This window comes from Lacerta agilis, chromosome 5 (genome assembly GCF_009819535.1).
Source record: "Lacerta agilis isolate rLacAgi1 chromosome 5, rLacAgi1.pri, whole genome shotgun sequence".
Lineage (NCBI taxonomy): Eukaryota > Metazoa > Chordata > Lepidosauria > Squamata > Lacertidae > Lacerta > Lacerta agilis.
In genome coordinates, this window is record NC_046316.1 from 58124357 (window position 1) to 58144515 (window position 20159).

The 20159-nt window shown below is 38.9% G+C and overlaps 1 protein-coding gene across 3 annotated transcripts in view; it reads right to left on the minus strand.

Annotated features, from left to right (window-relative positions):
* The window catches only part of ARMC8 (armadillo repeat containing 8), a 49383-nt gene that overhangs the window by 24590 nt on the left and 4634 nt on the right, over positions 1-20159 (minus strand). For 2 of the 3 annotated variants that reach the window (XM_033150057.1, XM_033150056.1), the window contains exons 2-5: positions 19830-19906; positions 10660-10731; positions 1110-1252; positions 930-1027 (exon numbers count right to left, since the gene is read on the minus strand). In XM_033150057.1, coding sequence (XP_033005948.1) covers positions 930-1027; positions 1110-1252; positions 10660-10731; positions 19830-19906 — 390 coding nt within the window. The remainder of the gene's footprint in view (positions 1-929; positions 1028-1109; positions 1253-10659; positions 10732-19829; positions 19907-20159) is intronic. The other variant, XM_033150058.1, reaches the window with a different exon arrangement.

The following is a 20159-nucleotide window of genomic DNA, read 5'->3' on the forward strand; positions in this document are numbered from 1 at the left end:
TGCTCTGCTCTTCCATCACATGCCACTGGCTGACAAGCTCTCCAGCATCCAATCCCAGAAGCAGACCCAGATCTTAGAATAATGAATATTTATTCACTTCTGGCTGCTCACTTTGCACCATAACAAGGAGGAGATCTGCTAACAGTAGCAACTCAGAAAAAGCAGACACACAGGAGGCTCCAGGGAAAAGTGATCTGGGACAACCTAGCTCTTCCTTTCAGAAATGGAGTTTCTCAGATTTCTAATAAGTCTCTACAAGCTGTACGTTGTCCCGTTTAGTAGTTTCCCTTTGAAAATGAACATAGGAACCTTTAATCCTATAAATCAGAGTTTATTTTCTCAGATATCAGTATTACGCTGGGTTAATGTTAACCAATTTTCCCACTGCAATTGAAACAGGTTTCTTACTAGTTCACATAAAGAAATAATTTGTGAATACATAATCTAGTAATAAATATCTCCCAAAACATAACACTGAATAAAATTGCCAACAGTTTTGAGTTAAAATAACTCAAACTCATTTTACAACACAGATAACATTGCAGTGCAACGTTTGTGTTTGCTTTTCTTCTTGGTGTTTATACTATAGCTTTCACAAACCTCTCATAGGGGTGAATAAGAGAAGATCTCACAAGTTTCTGCTGCAACAGATGGCAGTAGTGACAGGCACTTGCTGCAATACAGTTCATTTTTTGAACTGCCTTATATATTAGGATAGCAGATATAGGTCCTTAAGGGTAAATATAGCAAATACTCCACAGAGTGGCAGAACTTTAGAAATTCTTTCTAGCTTCCAGTTCCCGTGAAGCCAATTCTCCATCACCATCGTTCAAAATTCTTTCAGCAACACACTCTCCCACACATGTTCTAAATGAGCTGCAATATGTGACCAGCTATTGCAGAAAACATACCTGTTGCATATAACTTACCGTGTACAATAGTTCTTCAGGAGTTACAGGGCTGGTAAAAATGGTGCGAAGACATCTGAGGCAAGCTTCAATAAATTTAAGATCTGGCGACAGTAACCCTGTGAATACAAGTTGAGAAACTTTTTCCAGTTCTCACATGCTGTGCAAACAAGAGGATAACAATAATGAAAATGAAGGTACCTTGTAGTAAGGCTGGTATGATATGGCAGTCCAGAAGAGATTTAACATTGTTTTCTGTACCCATTGCAAGGCTTCCTAGCACCACTGCACATTCAGTTTTCAGCTCAGTGCTGGAGGTTTCTTGCTGAAGCAAGTATAGCAACCTATACACGGAAACACAAAAGAAAATTTTGACTTAGCAAAGCATAATTCAAACAAAAAACTATTATATGTTAAAAGTAAGCAGGTACTACGGAAAGGGAAAACACTGCTCTACTCAGTGTTAGCCTAAGTTGTGAGTTAAGTATTATACACAGAAAGGACACAATCCTACTCTGGAGACTGTCCAGTCTACATAAGATGGACTAATGGGGATAAGGAGACAATATCAGATACCAACACTAAGGAATAGAGATGTAAGAACCAAAAGAAAATGGAAGACTGGTAAAAGCAGGGTAATATCTAAGGAATCAGAATAGCTCTCATTATATTGTTCTATAAGAAAGCATTAAGCAAAATAAGTTTGAAACCTTAGAACGAATCTAGAATACATTGTCAAAAAACAAACTAAAAGGGACTTCCAGATGCCCATTTATAAAATGGGATATGCTACAACACAACCGTAAAGAAAGAGCTGGAAGATTTCCCCCCTCCCACTTCTGCTGAGGCATATGCAACTTGTTAGAAAACAATTTTTTTTTAGCCCTGTCCAACATGACAACATGCAACGCTGATAGAGCTGTCACATAACCTAGTTACAGTCAATGCTGTTGTTCTGCTCACAAAGCAGACTTCCACCTGTGGAACAGAACTTCTCCCTCCTCTCCCCTAAAGTTTCCTGCGTAGCCTCAAAATTGGCCATGCCCACCTGCCAATCAGGTGATGTCATAATGACATTTAAATTAGGCCATACCACTGGCCTGATACTGATCTGGCCTTTGGAGCCAGAAAAGTTCCCAACCCTGATCTATGAGATTCATTCGCAGACATACAGAAAGTACTCCTTTATTCTAGACATCAAATTCCATTAAGACTTAAAGGTTAAGGTACCCCTGACCATTAGGGTCCAGTCTCAGAAAACTCTGGGGTTGCGGCGCTCATCTCGCTCTATAGGCCGAGGGAGCCAACGTTTGTCCGCAGACAGCTTCCAGGTCATGTGGTCAACATGACTAAGCCGATTCTGGAAAACCAGAGCAGCGCATGGAAACGCCGTTTACCTTCCCGCCGGAGCGGTACCTACTTGCACTTTGACGTGCTTTCAAACTGCTAGGTGGGCAGGAGCTGGGACCGAACAACGGGAGCTCACCACGTCGCGGGGACTCGAACTGCCGACCTTCTGCTTGGCAAGCCCTAAGACTTACACTGATACAAATGATCTGTTCACAACAGCTGGAATTCACTTTAACTGTAAGCAATTGATGCTACTGCTTTATTTCTTTCTATCATATAAATTCTGTCTTTATTTGGGAAGATGGTGCAGTTATTTCATAAGATGTTCTTTCAACTGAAGGACTTTTAAATCTAAATGTATTTTCAGATGACTACTTTATCAGTCACCATGACTAAGGATCAGTTTTACTTCCCTCATCTTTCTGAGATGTAGATCAGAATTTTGCAATGCAATCTTATCCATGTTCACTTGCAAATCCTACTGAATTTAATGGGTATGACTGCATGGTAAGTGGGGTTAGTTTTAAAGCCTTACTTTATTAGGAATGTATCCCATTTCAGAGGATCACACAAGTTCACCAGAATGCCCTCTTCCCGAAACAGCTCTGAATGCTGCCTGAGGTGCCTAATTCAGTAGCTATAGTGCCATGTGCACAAGCCTTGTATACAGCCAAACTGCCCAAATCAACCAAATTAACATAAAAATATGAAACACTGAATAATATTCGTGCCATTTTTAACTCACAAGAACTCAAAGTATCACCGTCAAAGTGGCTGGCTTAGGTTTGCTTGTCTAAAAGCATGTACAGCTAAATGTGTAGTTTGGCTGTCAGTATCCTGCCACTTCAGACTAAGAGAAAGATTGGGGATGGAAGGTGAAAAGCAAAAGCTGTTGCAGGTAGAATGCCACTGTAAGATACCTAACACCATACCATTTATCCAACCTTCTTAGTCCTGTGCCACCTCACTACTCCTGAAAGTCAACTGTATGACTTTCCCCCTTTAACAAGGAAGGAAGCCAGAACTGAGAGAAGCTTCAAAACCTTTGAGACTTAATCAGCCCCCTTTTGGCCCAAAGAACTAGATAGGGATGCAGAACTTTGTTTGGCTATATTCTTAAGAGAACTAGCCTAATTTGCACTTCTGAGACTAATACATGGACCTGAACACAGTACTTTGGATTTTGCACTTCTCAAAATTTTGTGATACAATTCACTGCTCAAGATTTACACTAAAATATGCATTTAGGATCAAATAAGTTTAGAAATACATACATCAAGATAATTCATATTTGCATTTGGATTTATTTTGTGATAATAAAATACGTATTTAAATATGAATTTTCACAGAAACTAATAAAAAGCAGATTAATGCAGAAACAGAAAGGAACAGAAACTGACACAGACCAGAGAGACTGATCCATTCATTGAACTAGAACATACAGTCATGGCTCTCTGCCACCTTCATATAAGAAATGCTTGTAATACATCATTTATCCTCCTAAAGCCACAGTTTCATCACCCAGAGAATGGTACACTGAGGAGTACAAAACACCCCAACAGAAAGTGATGATGGGGTCATAACAAAATCTGACCCATCTGATCAAACATTCAGAGGTTCAAGGGTTTGGAAGCAATATTCACCAACTCAGATCGACAAGGCACTACACAGAGTCTGGCTAGATAAACTGCTCAAACTACTCTTAATGTGTGCCAAGAATGTGTGCTACTCTTAATGTGTATCAAGAAGATAACTATCTACAAACATTTGAAAGGCTGTCATATAGATTACTCTAATTTGTTTCCTGCAGCCCAGAGGAACTGAACCAGTGGGTGCACAATTATAAGAAAAACAATTTAGACTAAATATTATGAGTAACTGATGTCTTAACAGCTTGTACAGTAGAATAAACCATTTCAAAAGGCTGCAGATTTTTCTTTAGCAGCAGAGATTGAAAGTCATCTATCAGGGATATGGTGGTTGTAGATTCCTGATTTGGCAGAAAGTTAGAAGAATGACCATTAAGATTCTCTTAAAACTCTATAATTCAAAGCCCTATGACAGTTTTCCTCTACTTATAAACATAAGAATACAAACATAACATCCTTTAATCACTCAGACTAGACTTCCGGTTGGACGCTGAGCTGCACAGTCGGGAGAAACCTCGGCTCCGAGGTTTCTCTATCGCTGAGGGGGGAGGGGGAGTCACAACTGCGCTGCGACCCCCGAAAAAACTCCAGGAAGGGCGTCCTGGAGGCATGGATCCAGCCTCCCCTACTCTTCGGTAAGCCCTAGTAAGGGCTGCTGGAGCGAGCGGGGTTGTAGGCTGGGTATTGTGGATTAACACTACCTCTTCAGCGAGAAGTAGCGGCTGCTGGCAGAAGGAGTGCTCAATTTCTCCATGATTAGGATTTATTTGGACTCTGTAAGTACCCATTTAACAAAGAAAAATTCTTTTAAAATTCGGCTTGGAAGGGACTCTAAAAAAAACACGGAGGTTGGTCCCTGACGGTTGATACAGGAAGAGACAGTGCGATATTGTATCCGAAGCTGCTGTCAAAAGTTTGAAACAAAGAAGTCTTCTGTAACTGTTTTTCCTGTAAAAGGGAATTTGGACTTGAGATTTGATTTGACTGATTGGTTTGGGAATACCCCTTTTTCTGAGGTCTCGGAAAATTTGGCAAGAACAAAGTAAAATGGCGCCGAAGGCAGAAAGGAAATAAGTTGTTTTGACTGGAAAGTTGTTTTTCGACCTTGAGTATGGCAAAGTGAAAATGGACGCCGGAATTTCAGGAAAAAAGCGATTTCACAGAATAAAGAACCAGAAAGCTCATACCAAGAACCAACTTAGTTGGTCTCTAAGGTGCTACTGGAAGGATTTTTTTTAATTTTTAATTTTGTTTTGACTATGGCAGACCAACACGGCTACCTACCTGTAACTGGAGTTTTCGTGTCGAAAGCTCATACCAAGAACAAACTTAGTTGGTCTCTAAGGTGCTACTGGAAGGATTTTTTTAATTTTTTATTTTGTTTTGTTAAAACTACTATGTCATAAAAGATTGAACACAAATGCAGCAGGTCTGCACTAACTCATATGCTCTGGGTACATGAACATGTGTTGCAGCATTTTAATTCTTTGGCTCAGGTAGGTATAACTGCACAGCCTTTCCCCAAAACCTACCCTGCACCCCAAGAGTAAGGAACAGTAGTTGAAAAGAAGACTGTCCTAGGTGGTAAAGGGAAGAAAATTCAATATTACAGCAATTCCAAGCCATCACTTCTACAGGTAGTCAAACTCAATGCTTATTCCAGAAACAAGAGTTGAAAAGGTTGCCTGTGATTATCTTTCTTTTTTTTAAGTAAACTTTAGTATCTGCAGCAGGTCCAAACAACTCCAAACACTGAGAATGAACAAGCCTAACAGGATAAGCTTAATGGAAGAAGTCACTCAGTTTATCACTATGGTCAGTTTCTCACACCTAGCATATCAAGTAGAGTCTTGCACAAACTACATAATAGCATTATAGGCTTTGGTCATTATAATCAACTACTTTGAAGTCATTAGAATCAATAGTATTATTATTTTTAGGTATCTCCCATAAGATTATTTTCTTTGTGAAGAATCTAAAGGCACTCTGATCCTCAGAACATTTTCACTAAGAGTATGTCACTTAAAATAGAATCATCTGCTTGAAGCTAAGCTGGTCTGGTCTGGGCAGCACCAAGATCACCTGGGAATCACATGCACACCACTTGAGTTGCACAATGGAATAAAAGTGGGATATAAATGTAATAAAGTTAAAAAATAAAGAGTATTTGAAGACAGAAGTCCAGTGTTACATATGCACTACAGGATTCCATTCACCTGCTAATCAATTTGAAGTGTTAGGCAATCATACATTGACAATACTGACAAATTGCCCTAGAGCAGGGGTGGCAAACTTCTAAGAGACTGCGATCTACTCACAGAATTAAAAACTGGCAGTGATCTACCCCCCTTTTTAGGGGTTCGGATCAAAGTTGTTGAGGTTTTTTTTAGAGAGGGGGTTCGGGAGGCTGAAGTTGCTTTGCTTATTTTAGGGAGGGGGAACGCCACATTTTAAAAGTATTTTGGGGAGAAAGAGAAACAGCAACTCACAAAAGGATCGCTGAGGGGGAAATCAACCTTGGTTTGTAAACTCCGTCTTCCGTTCTCCAACAACCGAGGGCGGGTCAGGCTGAGGGGCCGGGGCCAGAAGGGGGCATCGCAGGGATCTACCAGTAGATGGACATCCCTGCCCAGCAACCTTCAAGCTAAAACCTTTCTGGGCCCTTGCTTATTCTCCCATGTCCTCTCAGCTAAGATGCAGGAAGAAGCAGGAAAATAATGCTGGTTGCTTGCATCTTTATTAGTTTATTGATACAATATGATATGATACGATAATCTTTATTGTCATTGTCCCATACAGAACAACGAAATTGAAAAATCTACATCAAACATGCAAAACCTGACAAGCCTACTATCCTGAAAATGCCTGTCGACTCATTCCCCATCTCACCTATGCATAATTACCTGTAATCTCCTAAACTTTAATACCCTACCTGGTTAGCCCCCTAAAAACTCTTGATGCCCCTCTGAAAAGAAAGGAAGGTCTTGAGAAGATCATTAGAGGAGGATACCCATTTAGTTATGCTCTCCTCATACTTCCACCAAATTAGCTACCTATACATTCTTCACAACTTCAGAGGGAGAGGGGGGGGAATGAAGAGGGGCAGATAAAGAAGTGGTGGTAAAGATGGGGGGGGAGCCCTACATTTTTAACCTCTCTTTAAAATGAAGGTCAACTACATGTATTGTAAGCCAGTGTGTAAATATACACAGATGCAAGCACTATTTGCTTATGAATCCTGTTCCCTTACAGACGATTCCTCTTTCTCCTACTACACAGTAGGTGGAGTTGTTTTCTAAAGTCTAAACTGCAGAGCCTAGGGCTTGCTGATCAGAAGGTTGGCGGTTTGAATCCCCACGACGTGGTGAGCTCCCGTTGTTCGGTCCCAGCTCCTGCCCACCTAGCAGTTCAAAAGCACGTCAAGTGCAAGTAGATAAATAGGTACTGCTCCAGCGGGAAGGTAAACAGCATTTCCGTGCACTGTTCTGGTTCGCCAGAAGTGGCTTAGTCATGCTGGCCACATGACCTAGAAGCTGTCTGCGGACAAACGTTGGCTCCCTCAGCCTATAGAGCGAGATGACCGCTGCAACCCCAGAGGCGACTGGACCTAGCGGTCAGGGGTACCTTTACCTTTACTACAATTAGGCCAGGCTTTTTAACCAAGCATGGATGATTATCTCCTATAATTTGCTTCCACTTCTGCTGACAAGTGTCATTTGTGTTTAAAAATTACATGACACAAATTAACACACCTACATAATTTATTTTTGCATGAATTTTTCTGCTAGTAATGAACTTTGGACATTTGCCTGTTTCAGCATAGCTTCTAAATGCAATCCTATGGTATTACAACGGATAACTGCGGCTCAGGTGTTTCATAGAACTGTAGAGTTGGACAGGATCCCATGGGTCATCTATTCCAATTCCCTGCAAAATACACAAAGATGCATTCTGTGTGTATTCTTCAAAGAAAAGTAAACACACTTTCTGGCCTAACGTCAGGAGATCATGAGATATTTTTAAAAGGTTACTGCATAGGCCTCATGAATATTGCCACCATAACCATCTTTCCTTTCTGATTAATAGCAAGAACATGCTATTTAACATCTACATGTAGCCACAGTGGCCTTTCATCAGTGGTTTTGAAGGGAAGTGTTACCAATATGCAGATGACACCCAACTCTTGCTATCATTGTTCTATCTGAATCAGAAGAGGCGCTGAGGTGCCAGACAGGTGTTTGCAGGCAGTGATGGGTGAGAAATGGCACAACAAACTGAAACTAGGTGGAAAGATGGCCTGTTCTGGATGCAGTTGTATGCCCCTGGAAGCAATCACAGCTTAGGGGTACTCCTGGATCTAATACTGTCCCTTGAGGCTTAGGTGACCTCAGTGGCTAGGAGTGCCTGCTTCTAGCTATGTCTGGTTCAACAGCGACAGAAGAATCTCTAGAAGTTCTACTGTGTGATTAAAACTACATTTCAATATAGCTCACTGCAGATTAACACTTCCAGATCTCTTAATTATGGATAAGAGACAGGATGCATACCTGAGGCTCACGTTCTACCCTTCCTCAGCATTGCATGATTCTTTTCCCTTCTTAGCGCTAAATCTGCACTGTGCAATATTAAACATAGTTTGAAACCAAGATTAGAAGTAGGTATGGTTAATATTTGACAATGTACAGATGCAATGTTAATCATAGCTAGCAATGAGTGGGCAGGATGAGAAATGCACCAATCCAAGAGGGAAGAGCACACATGTCAATCACTGAAAATTCAAGTCACAGCCTACCAAATATTTAGACATCATTAGTTGGTCAAAAAGCTTAAGTGAAATCTGATCAAACAGATGCCATATTTTCCAAAAACAGCCTCCTTCCAGTCTGCTCCAAGTAAACCTCAATGGTCATGAAAGAATGGCAAGTTGTGATTATGAAGAAACTGACTGATCAAACCAGCATAACTCAGGGTCTGTCGTTATGGTGCAGCCCCAATTCACTGCTCTAGAAATATTGGACTATACTTGTACTGAGCACTTTCAAAACAGATTTTTCAGAAGACTCATGGTGTACAGTTTCTTTAATTACTTTTATATTCTGGTAAGCCAATAAATCATTAACAGTGAAAAACAGATGGTATTATACATTAATATACATTTGCTAATGGATTCACAGCTGAGTTATGCCAAATAACACTGCCTTTCTATAAATTGGTTTGTTTTCAGTGACTAATTCATAATAAATAGTCCCTGACAGTCTGATATAAGTTATCAGACACACAAAATTCCTTTCAGACAAACAGCCATCAGTATATTGTGTCCAAGTTATCAAAGCAGAGGTACACATAAATGAGTGGGGTACTGCATTTGTTTTAGTAAGGCTACAAGAATTCAACATAAAGAATCAATTTGTGGTGGCTGTGGAAATTGCACTCCTGTACAGTGATGCTATAGCAGGAAAGAAAAGCATGAAGATTACAACAAAAGTCAACATCCCATAAGCTGTACACATTTCCTTTGCCCAGCACAAGTCAAGAACCTAAGTGGCAGCATTCTTCTTTTATAAGTAAATTGAAACTGCACCAGGTGATACAGTACATTAGTTTAAGAGTTTGTTTTGAAAAATTTCCAAACAAACTCTTGTATGAAGGTAAATTTACAAAACAAAGCTTCTTGAATTGAATTATATTAGAGGAACTTTAACATGGACTGATTTCAAAAGTCATGCCACCTTATGCAGAAATTATGTTTGTTTTTTAATAATAACATCTAATTCATACAGAAAAGGCAGTGTCAGCAAAACCTGACAAAATTCTGAAAGATGGCCTAGTAAATGTGTGCCTTCCATGGAAAAGAGGCACAATTCAGTTAAACTTGCATATTGTATCTAAAAATACATGCTCATGTGTCTTCAAACATCTATTTTTTAATTATCATAAAACTTAACAGAGATTCATGAAGTGCCTGTTCCAAGTAGCTGAGGTATGCTGATTATGTTTATAAGTGACAGTTACTGAAATTGATGTTTATACCTTTATGGGAAAAGTTAATACATAGCAAAATCTAATACCCACAAAATAGAAGAAAAAGGCACCAACCAGTAAAAATGCTAAACAATGTTCTAAGAAATTATGGGGATAATCAGCATCAAGTAGACAGACTGAAATGCAACTATTTTGATGTTTTACAACTAAAGGGTTTTCCAGAAGAAATAAACCAGTTCCCATTCTTTTTTTTTAATGCAACAAGAAGCTAGGAATTCTAAACAAACTGCAAAAGGGATGCAATACAAGACTACAGTCAGCAGGTCTCAGAGTCCTTATGTTTATTCAGGGCTATAAAAAACTTGGTATGACCTACAGAAGGCATTAAACTTTGCAGTCCAAACTGGAACATCTTACAGGAATACAAAAATTATATGTTTTGTTATACATTTCTTATTTTTGGTAAGTGGGATACAGAGAAAACTTAAAGCTGTTTCAAATTGCATTGAATCTTAAGAGGCTTTACTAAGCAAGTGTGTTTAGGAAAGTATTTTCTGAGAAATGTGGGTATCACCCATAAATCCCAACTTTTGTAGTATAAATGTGTCTGCATAATTAGTTTTATACTAGGAACCGGACATACTAATCTCAGTTACAGTGGAGAAAACACAAATGCAATGACAGACAGTCAAATTAAAGTGCCAGTATCTTAATAGCTTAACTTGAGACCTGCTGTGAATCAGTGAAAAGGAGAGTAGCAGAGGACATACCTTGGAACTGCTCCCAAAACAATCAAGTTGGCTTTTTGTTTGTTGTTTCCAATTACAGCATTTTTCATATCTCTGTAAATCCAGAAAGAGAAAGACCCTAGTAAATTATGCTGAGGTACTGAGGGCTCAATTTTGCAGAATTTAGTTCCACCAAAATCAATAGTCTCTTAAAAAGCTAAGCACTAAAAAAACCCCAAGCAACAGTCCCCACGACTTTCAGTAATGATTTGAATCTCTGGTATTTTTCTATGACCCAGTTATTAAAATAACAGAGATGTTCATTCTCACATAGTGGGGTGAGCTGAGGTGAAGAAATAATTGACGAGGACAGTTATCAATATCAGGTTGTCAAATATTGGTCACGGAAATAAGGATGTACAGAGTCAATGCGCAGTCAATGAAAAATGGAAAGGAAATATGTAATAAGATGAGAACCTATCTTGTCTTGAATTTAAAATCACAGTAGAATGAAATACTGAAATATTTTCCTCAGTGGAAATTACAGTCATACAAAGAAAGCTTCCTTGATGCTAATCTTTATGCCAACCATCAACTTTCAATCATATTTATGATGCAGCACCACACACCTGTGGCCACTCTCCTCAAAGCTTTTCTAGCCTTTTCCAGCAATCTCCTCAGTCCAACTTCAATTCAAACATAGTGAAATGTAGACTTATTTCCTATCATCATCCTACCTTTTCTGCATTTATAGAAAGGATATTTGCCTACTTCTTTCTATATTTTATCAGTCAATTTGATACAGAAAAGGAATTAATCTTTTGGAACCAAAGAAAGTGATGATGTTAACAAGAATTTTAGAGGACGACAACACTGTTCGTTCCTCTAAAAACAATTGACAGTACAATTCAAATAACCCTTCAAATATTATGCAGAAGCAACAAAGAATGCTCAAGTGACTCAGTCTTTCCACATCTTTGAGTAATGAGGAGATGAACATCTAGCTATGATAGTACATTTATCTCCCCAAGATGACACTGATCTCTTACGATGACCTTATTAACTTAGTAACTGTTTCCTACTTGAAAGCTTTCCCATCTTTTCATTGGAAGAAAAAGTTCATCAGTTTTAGACTTAGGTAAATATTTTAATAATAAAATTACAGTGCCAAAGTTTCAAACTGAAGGACTACGTATTTTCTAGCATACCATTGCTAAATTTTGTAGAGTTGTGAATTAAAGAGATTAAGGTTGTAAAACTAAACACACTTTCAAGGGAGAAAGCCTCATAGAAGGAAGTCCCACTGTGCTCAGAGTAAGCCCTGTACTGCAAGTCTTTGGATAATTTGCAATAGTCATGAGCTTTATATCATTGAAGTAGGTCAGCCCTGGCCACCAACCACAGGGGGAGAAAGTAATGTTACTCACTAGCAATACTCTTAGCCTCACTCCCACCCCATCTACCCTGATACTGAGGCTGCCAAAACCACATGGTACCTATAGAGGGACTTTTGAATCCCAGCAGAAGGGGAACACATGGGCAGGGAGTCCTGTAATATGAAATCAGCCCGTGACGAAAAAACAACATAAAGTAAAAGCCTTTGCGGATGATTTAGTTTTGACATTGGAAGACCCGGAGGAAAGTACCAATGCTGCACTGCAAGAAATAGAAGAATTTGGCCAACTCGCGGGATTTAAATTAAATAAGAAAAAGACAAAAATGCTGGTCAAAAACATGGACAATGATAAAATTAAAAAATTAGAAGATCTAACAGAAATTGAAGTAGCCAAAAAAGTCAAATATTTAGGAATTTGGTTGACGAATAAGAATATTAATCTTTTTCAAAATAATTATGATTTGGCCTGGAATAAAATAAAGGGAGATCTGGAAACTTGGGAAAGGTTAAAATTATCACTACTAGGAAGAATAGCGGCAATCAAAATGAACGTATTACCGAGAATGTTATTTTTATTTCAGACAATACCTATAATTAAAGGAGTGGCAATTTTTAAAGATTGGCAAAGGAAAATTTCAAGATTCATTTGGCAAGGAAAAAAACCTAGAATTCGATTTAAATTACTAACTGATGCCAAAGACAGAGGGGGGTTTGCACTGCCGGACCTGAAACTATATTACGAAGCGTCATGCCTATGCTGGATTAAAGAATGGATGACACTACAAAATACAAGCTTACTAGATCTTAAGGGCCATGATAACAGATTCGGCTGGCATGCATACCTATGGCAAAATAAGATTAAGGTACACAAAGGATTCGGTAACCATGTTTTCAGAAAACCCCTTTATGAAGTATGGGAAAGGTATAAAAATTTATTAGAAAGAAAAACTCTGTGGTGGCTTTCACCATTGGAGATGATGTCTCTAAAGAAGACAAATATGAGAGAGAACTGGCCAACATATGAAACGCTACTTAAAAAGGATGGAGCAATTTGGAAATTAAGACCATATGAAGAAGTTAAAGAATATGTAAATGATTGGCTACACTATCATCAAATAAACGATCTATTCAGAAATGATTTGAAAAAATATGGCTTTAGTGATGTTAAATCAAAATTTGAAATTGAAATACTTAATAACAATCATAAAACATTGTCCAAAATGTATAAAAACTTGCTGGAATGGGAATTGAAAGATGAGGAGGTGAAGTCGGTTATGGTTAAGTGGGCAAGGGACTTTGGTTATAATATTATGATGACAGATTGGGAAAGATTGTGGAGAGAAGGGTTAAAATTTACGGCTTGTAATGCGCTGAAGGAAAATATATTTAAGATGATTTATAGGTGGTATATAATGCCAGCAAAATTGGCAAAAATGCATAAAAGTGATAACAAATGCTGGAAATGTAAAGAAAAGGTTGGAACTTTCTACCACATGTGGTGGGAATGCCAAAAAGTTAAAAGTTATTGGAATGAAATTTATAATGAGATGAAAATGATATTAGGATACAACTTTGTCAAAAACCAGAGTCTCTATTACTGGGCATTACAGGCATAGGAATTAAAAAAGATGACACAAAGTTATTCCAATATATGGCAACAGCAGCCAGAATCCTATTGGCCCAAAACTGGAAACAGGAAATATTGCCGACGAAAGAGGAATGGGTTTTGAAAATGATGAATTACGCGGAGCTAGATAAAATGACAGGGAGAATCAGAGAACAGCGAGACCAAAAATTTATTGAGGATTGGAAAATTTTTGCAAATTATTTAAAGAAATATACACAATTGAATACGTTAGTAGGATTACAGGAAGCTTTGTAGTAAAAAATAAATATTATTGTATGATGAAATAAACATTAACTATATAAGACATGAAGATTAAAGCAATAATTTATGGAATAAATATAAAAACAAAGGAATCTGTATTGTTGAAACCAGACGGAAGGATTGATGGAAGTCCAGGCCTGAAGAGGCCAAAACACTGAATGCTTAATATGTAATGAACTGTAAATATATTGTATATTTGTGAAACTTAATAAAAAGAATATGAAAAAAAAAGAAATCAGCCCGTGACATGCCAGAGATTGTTGTATCTAAAATTGAAAAATTGCAATTCCCAGCAATTGATCTTTGTAGCCATACTACTCCCATGCTGCAAGCAGAACAATGCTTTTGATTATCTTAAATTTCATACTGTTTTAGAATAATAAAGTGCAAGATTATGCACGACTGTATCAGTAACTGGGAAGGTGTGTTGATATGTTGATGTCAGCTGAGAAATTTATTAAACAGTTTTACACTTAACTGCTTTAATTTTTATCTCCTTCGATTTTAAAATTGTATTTTATACAATTTATATATGTAATATTTTGGATAACAGTAACAATACTGATATTATGGGTGACATTCAATGATGTCTTCCTACTTGTGCAACAGAAATTCATTTGTGCAATGGGACTTTAGTTTCTTGTTTCCCTCTCCAGCTCCCCATGTACTCCCAAAATCTGCTCAAGGGTCTACTAATCCTCCAAATCTGATTCTGGGGGCATGCAGGGAGCTGGGAGCAGGAAGGAGAAGCCGTGTTGCTTGAGTGGACATTCACAAAATTGTATCTCACCATATGCAACTAGGTCACTAGATATTACTTCGTTCAAAGTCAACTAATGAGTTCATGGCTAAAACAGTATTTGTTTCTGGGACCCTCAGCTTGTTATGGGTCCAGGACCTAGATAACTAAGGAAAAATTGTGTCTTGTTCCATGAAGATGATGGAAGACATGTGGCCAGAATGAGTCCCTTTTCTTCCTATGTGATAGAATTCCACAAATATCAAATACATTCTGGATCTGAATATCAAAGATGAAGGAAGTACCAGGATATTGTTAGGATTCTTTTCCCGTGTTGCAGTCATGGGATTTTTTTTATCACATGAAGGTGTATGTTTTCATTCCACATTGTGGGAAGTGATGGAGACAGGATGTTTTTATTACTGTGTTTCCGTGATGTAGGATTTTTGTCCTTTGTTCTTTCTCTTTCCTGTTTGATGCTGATGAGGAAGGAACTGAGTTAGAATGCTCTGAATGTATTACAGTGGTACCTCTGGTTACGTACTTAATTCGTTCCAGAGGTCTGTTCTTAACCTGAAACTGTTCTTAACCTGAAGCACCACTTTAGCTAACGGGGCCTCCCGCTGCTGCTGCACTGCCAGAGCACCATTTCTGTTCTTATCCTGAAGCAAAGTTCTTAACCTGAAGCGTTATGACTGGGTTGGCAGAGTATGTTAACCTGAAGCGTATGTAACCTGAAGCGTATGTAACCCGAGGTTCTACTGTATATGTAAATAAAGTAGTTTAGCTAAAATGCTGCGCTACTGAGTCTGTTACGCTGACTGCCCATACTCTGCTGTTCCTGAAGTGTGCTGATGCCTCTGAGGCATCAGTCGCTGTGATGTTTGGGCTGGAGAAAGACTTTGAGTCTCCCGAACGACCGACCAGGAGGGAGAGTACAGGCATCTGTCTCTGCCGGATTCCTGATCATGTGTAGGACCTCCTGACAGATATACAGTAGTTTTACCAATGATCAAACACAATTTTATCTGGCTAAGTACAGCAAGAAATCTCTATTCTATATACTGATGAAGCCAGAATAGCCACTGCACAAGTATCAAGTACTGTTTAAGAGAAAAATGACAATTGCAAGTTCTGGCACAAACTGATTTGCATCCCCCAACTCCTCCCCATTCTGTGAAGAAAATGGAGGCATTTAATGCATACTAGATATAGGCATGTGCTGTTAAAGAATGGTGAACAGAAGTCATCTGCTTCTGCATTCATAGTGCTATAAGCTTCATTACAAAACCTATCTGCAATATACATTTCCTAATATCTACCTACTGGCAATAAATTTGACAGCTCCACACACGTAAAATTAGTTGTAGTCACCTTGTGAAAACATAACATTATATTTAAACCAAAGTGACACCTTCAAACAAAGCATTTTGCGGTCCTAAAGAATGTAGATCCAGTCAAGCTATGCTCATATGCACTTGCAAATACGGCACATGAATACTGCTTCTGAAGTCTCATAGGTGAAAATCTCTGGAGCAAAAAGTTCCAACTAGACCAATTAAGAGTTTAAATGCTTTGTTTTTGGAACACAGACAGCTAAATGTAGGTGAAATCAAAGTGGTGTCCTAAAGGCTATTTTGCTTAACCAAAAGGGAAGGAATTTAGAGCAATATTCCACCTAAAAGAAGGGTGGCCACCATTTTTACTCCATCACAAAATGGGATATGATAACATGTGTAATACTTTTCTAGTTTTATAGCAGTATGGCATATACACAAATTAATTAACAAAGTCATTGGTCACTGAAGTGATTACATGCTCTTCTAGAACAAAAATGAAAATATTTTTCCCCAATATACTGAGATTTTTGTTCTACTTCAGATTTTTTTTACTTCTGCAGATGGAATTTCACATGAGGATAGCAATTTGGAATTCAGTAAGTCACTAAAACATGCAGAATTCCACACACACATATGACCAACATCACAGAACAAGAAAAGGCAACATAGAAAAGATAGCATTATTCAAATGTTTGTGGACAAAATCTTACAAGTGCTCAACAAATGCGAAATATGTTTCTATGTTCAGAGAAAAAGACATGGTGGTCTTAAGACACTACACTCGCAAGTTTTCAGAAAAGTTACAAGATGTGAAAAAATAGTGCCATATAAATAAATCTCTTCATTATAGGATAGCTATACTTAGTTCTGATAGATGAATAAGCATGCACTATCACAGTGGGTGGCGCTGTGGTCTAAACCACAGAGCCTAGAGCTTGCTGATTGGAAGGTTGGCAGTTCGAATCCCCGTGACAGGGTGAACGCCCGTTGTTCGGTCCCAGCTCCTGCCCACCTAGCAGTTCAAAAGCACGTCAAGTGCAAGTAGATAAATAGGTACCGCTCCAGCGGGAAGGTAAACAGAATTTCTGTGCGCTGCTCTGGTTCACCAGAAGCGGTTTAATCATGCTGGCCACATGAACTGGAAAAACTGTCTGCGAACAAATGCTGGCTCCCTTGGCATATAGAGCGAGATGAGCGCCGCAACCCCAGAGTCATCCGTGAGTGGACCTAACGGTCAGGGGTACCTTTACCTTTACCTATCACATACCCCAAACAGGGAAGCTTCCACCCTCCAAAGTAGGAAATTCAGTTTTTCTGACAATCATAGAATACCTATTAAACATTTCAGTGCAACGAAAGCTGACAAATATCTCCTTCTTTCAGCATACCTGCCACAAAACTAGTTTACATTGTCAGTTTACCAGAGGTACATATTTTGATGTATATACACTAATCCCTTATTAAAGTGTCTGGAGAAACTGGCTAATAGTTTAATATACTAAAACAGCTGTAACTACCAAATGTCCAAGGCTTGGGAAGGAGAGGAGCATTTGAATTGTTCTGAGATTTGCATAAAGAGCTGGAGAAGGGTCAGAAGATTATACATTTTAGGGCATTTGTACATCACTCTTCAGCCAAAAAGGCTCCCAGTTTACATACAATCCAACAAGACAGTCCCTACTCATGGGCTTCCAATCTAAAAAAAAAAAACACAACAACATACATGGGCAATGAACAGAAAGAAGAGGAAAATCAAAATCAAAACTCAGGCACCAATTTCTAAACAGTTGTTCCTGGAAAATTTCAGGGGCATAAGGCGTTTGATGGAGCTGGACCTCCAGCAAAGCTGATGGGATGAGCCTTCTGCTTCCTATCGCTTCCACTTAGGCTGCCCAATGGAATGGCTGCCCCTAGGTGACAGTTGAGGGGAGAGGACTGATGGAGTTGGCCTGTCACAGAACACCTCATGGAATGGCTGGAAAGCATTACTCATTTGAAAGCTATGGGTCAAATCATGTGGGGGACATAGTATCCTCAGTCACATGTGCTATTAGTTTTCCTCCTTTGTGTAATAGTGTTATTTGCAGGAGTGAGATTATTTTTTAACAGATTGGTGAAAGAATCAAATTGAGAAATTTATTTTCTTGGTTTACTTTTCCTGTTCTAAAAAGAACAGCAACTTTTGTTTCAACCTCTCACTGAAATCTTTCCAATTCAGATGGTTACTACAAGAAAGCTAACTAACAAATGGTGGCAGAAATTAGCTTCCCTCCCAATTGCCTTTCCTTGTGTGTCATGCCCTTTATGTTGCAAGACTGAGGGAAGGAACTGTTTTATTGCTGATATTTGTAAGCCACTCTGGGAGCTGTTTTTTGGCTGAAAAACTGAATAAAAATAGTATAAATTAATATATACATTGGTTTGCTACTAAGAAGTATCTTTGTACAACCTAGAAGTATAATCCAGACCCTTCATGGTCATGCCGCCCACAAGCATGAAAAATTATTTCTTCTTAAACATCGTTTACTTGAAGTTTAATCGTTTTGTCCAATGCTGCACCTGTGGGATTCTGCTGCTGAAAAAGGACTTCTGTATCCTCCCCCCTGCCCCGGCCTGGGGTCTTCAAAATCTGTTCTAGGCCGAGCCTAACACTGGAGTGCTTATCTTCAGAATGCAAGGGGATAAAGGCAACAAGAGAGGAAGAGGAAGCTCCACGGAACACATAAAAGTCAGTTGCACCAGCAGAGCTGCAGCACTGGATATAGTCCTAAGCATCCAGACCTTTCCAGAAGCAAGGACTAGTGGATACTAGGCAATGTTATTTTACCAAGAGATGTAAACATCTATGATACTTGGCTTCTAGAGTCATAAATATCAGACTCTTAGAACCCAACAGAGCACAGGATTTGGAGGGCATAGGAAAAGAATACAAGAATAGTTTCTCCTTCTCTGACATGTGAAAGAGATGCTAAAGCTTGAGGCCTGCCATATCGAATTCACAACAGAGGAAGAAACGATAGTTTCCCTCTTGTGTCTGAACTGTGCTACTATATTATTTATAATAATCAATTTCATAAATCAGAGTCTCCAAAAACAACACCAGTCTTACCTCATTAGCCTCATTTGGACTGTATGCTGAATCAGTTTAGCATTATGAGAAGGATCCTGTGTGAGTGTCAAATATATGAGCTCCCTGTCCCAAATGGCTTTTTTGTTTTTGTTTCCCAGTGCATATAAAAGTTATGCTTACACTACTGTAAGCCAGCCCCCCCCCCCAGCTGCAGAGGCAGGAGGAGAAAAACCTGGATCCAGCCCTAGCCAGCTTCACTCCTGTGGCTAGAAGAGTGCCGGCAGTGTGGGGCTTTCTTCCCCTGGAAATGGTCGGGCTGCTTACAGTTGCATCCATATCACAAAGTGCAATAAAATGAGGTGTATCTGTATTTTAAAATATTCTATGTAGGGATTCTCATCCCAAGTGCATGTGAGTACTAGCATGTGACAGCAAAGGAAGAGATTTATATCAGGCTTGGAAGATAAAGCAATCAATACAATTCAGAAAGTAACTTAAGAGACCTTCATACTATCAAAAGAAAAAGATTAACAGTGCTATCCTAACCATATCTACTCAAAAGTAAATACCTCTGACTTCAATGCAGTCAGTACTGCAGCCTTAGTAAAGAAAAGAATTGTTACCTATTCTACATGAAGGTAGTATCAAAATACATTTCATCAGTAACACTTCAAGTAAGTGATGCACAGCTATATACCTGTAAAAGCAAGCTATGGAAAAGCTTCCACACAAACCCACAGAACTAATGGCAAGATAACATACAAGTAGATATTACTTACATGACACCCTGCAGGACATTTTGGGGATCAGGATCAAATAATCTGTCAACATAGTGGCGACTGCTAGCCGTGACTTCCTGGAAGCAAAAACATTTACAGACATTTAGCATTCTAGGAAGCTAACACACTGATGTAATTTAGTATTTTGTATGCATTTTCCAAGTAACTCAGAACAACCCACAAAACAGTAAGCAATAGCCAATTGTGCCTGTGAAACAAACTTCTGCACATGCAGCAGGACTTCCCCTCCCTCTCTTCCCTGCTACAGACCCCACACACCAACCTAGTAGGGGGCTTCAAGGGGGGACAGGAATTCTGCTCAGTGTTGCA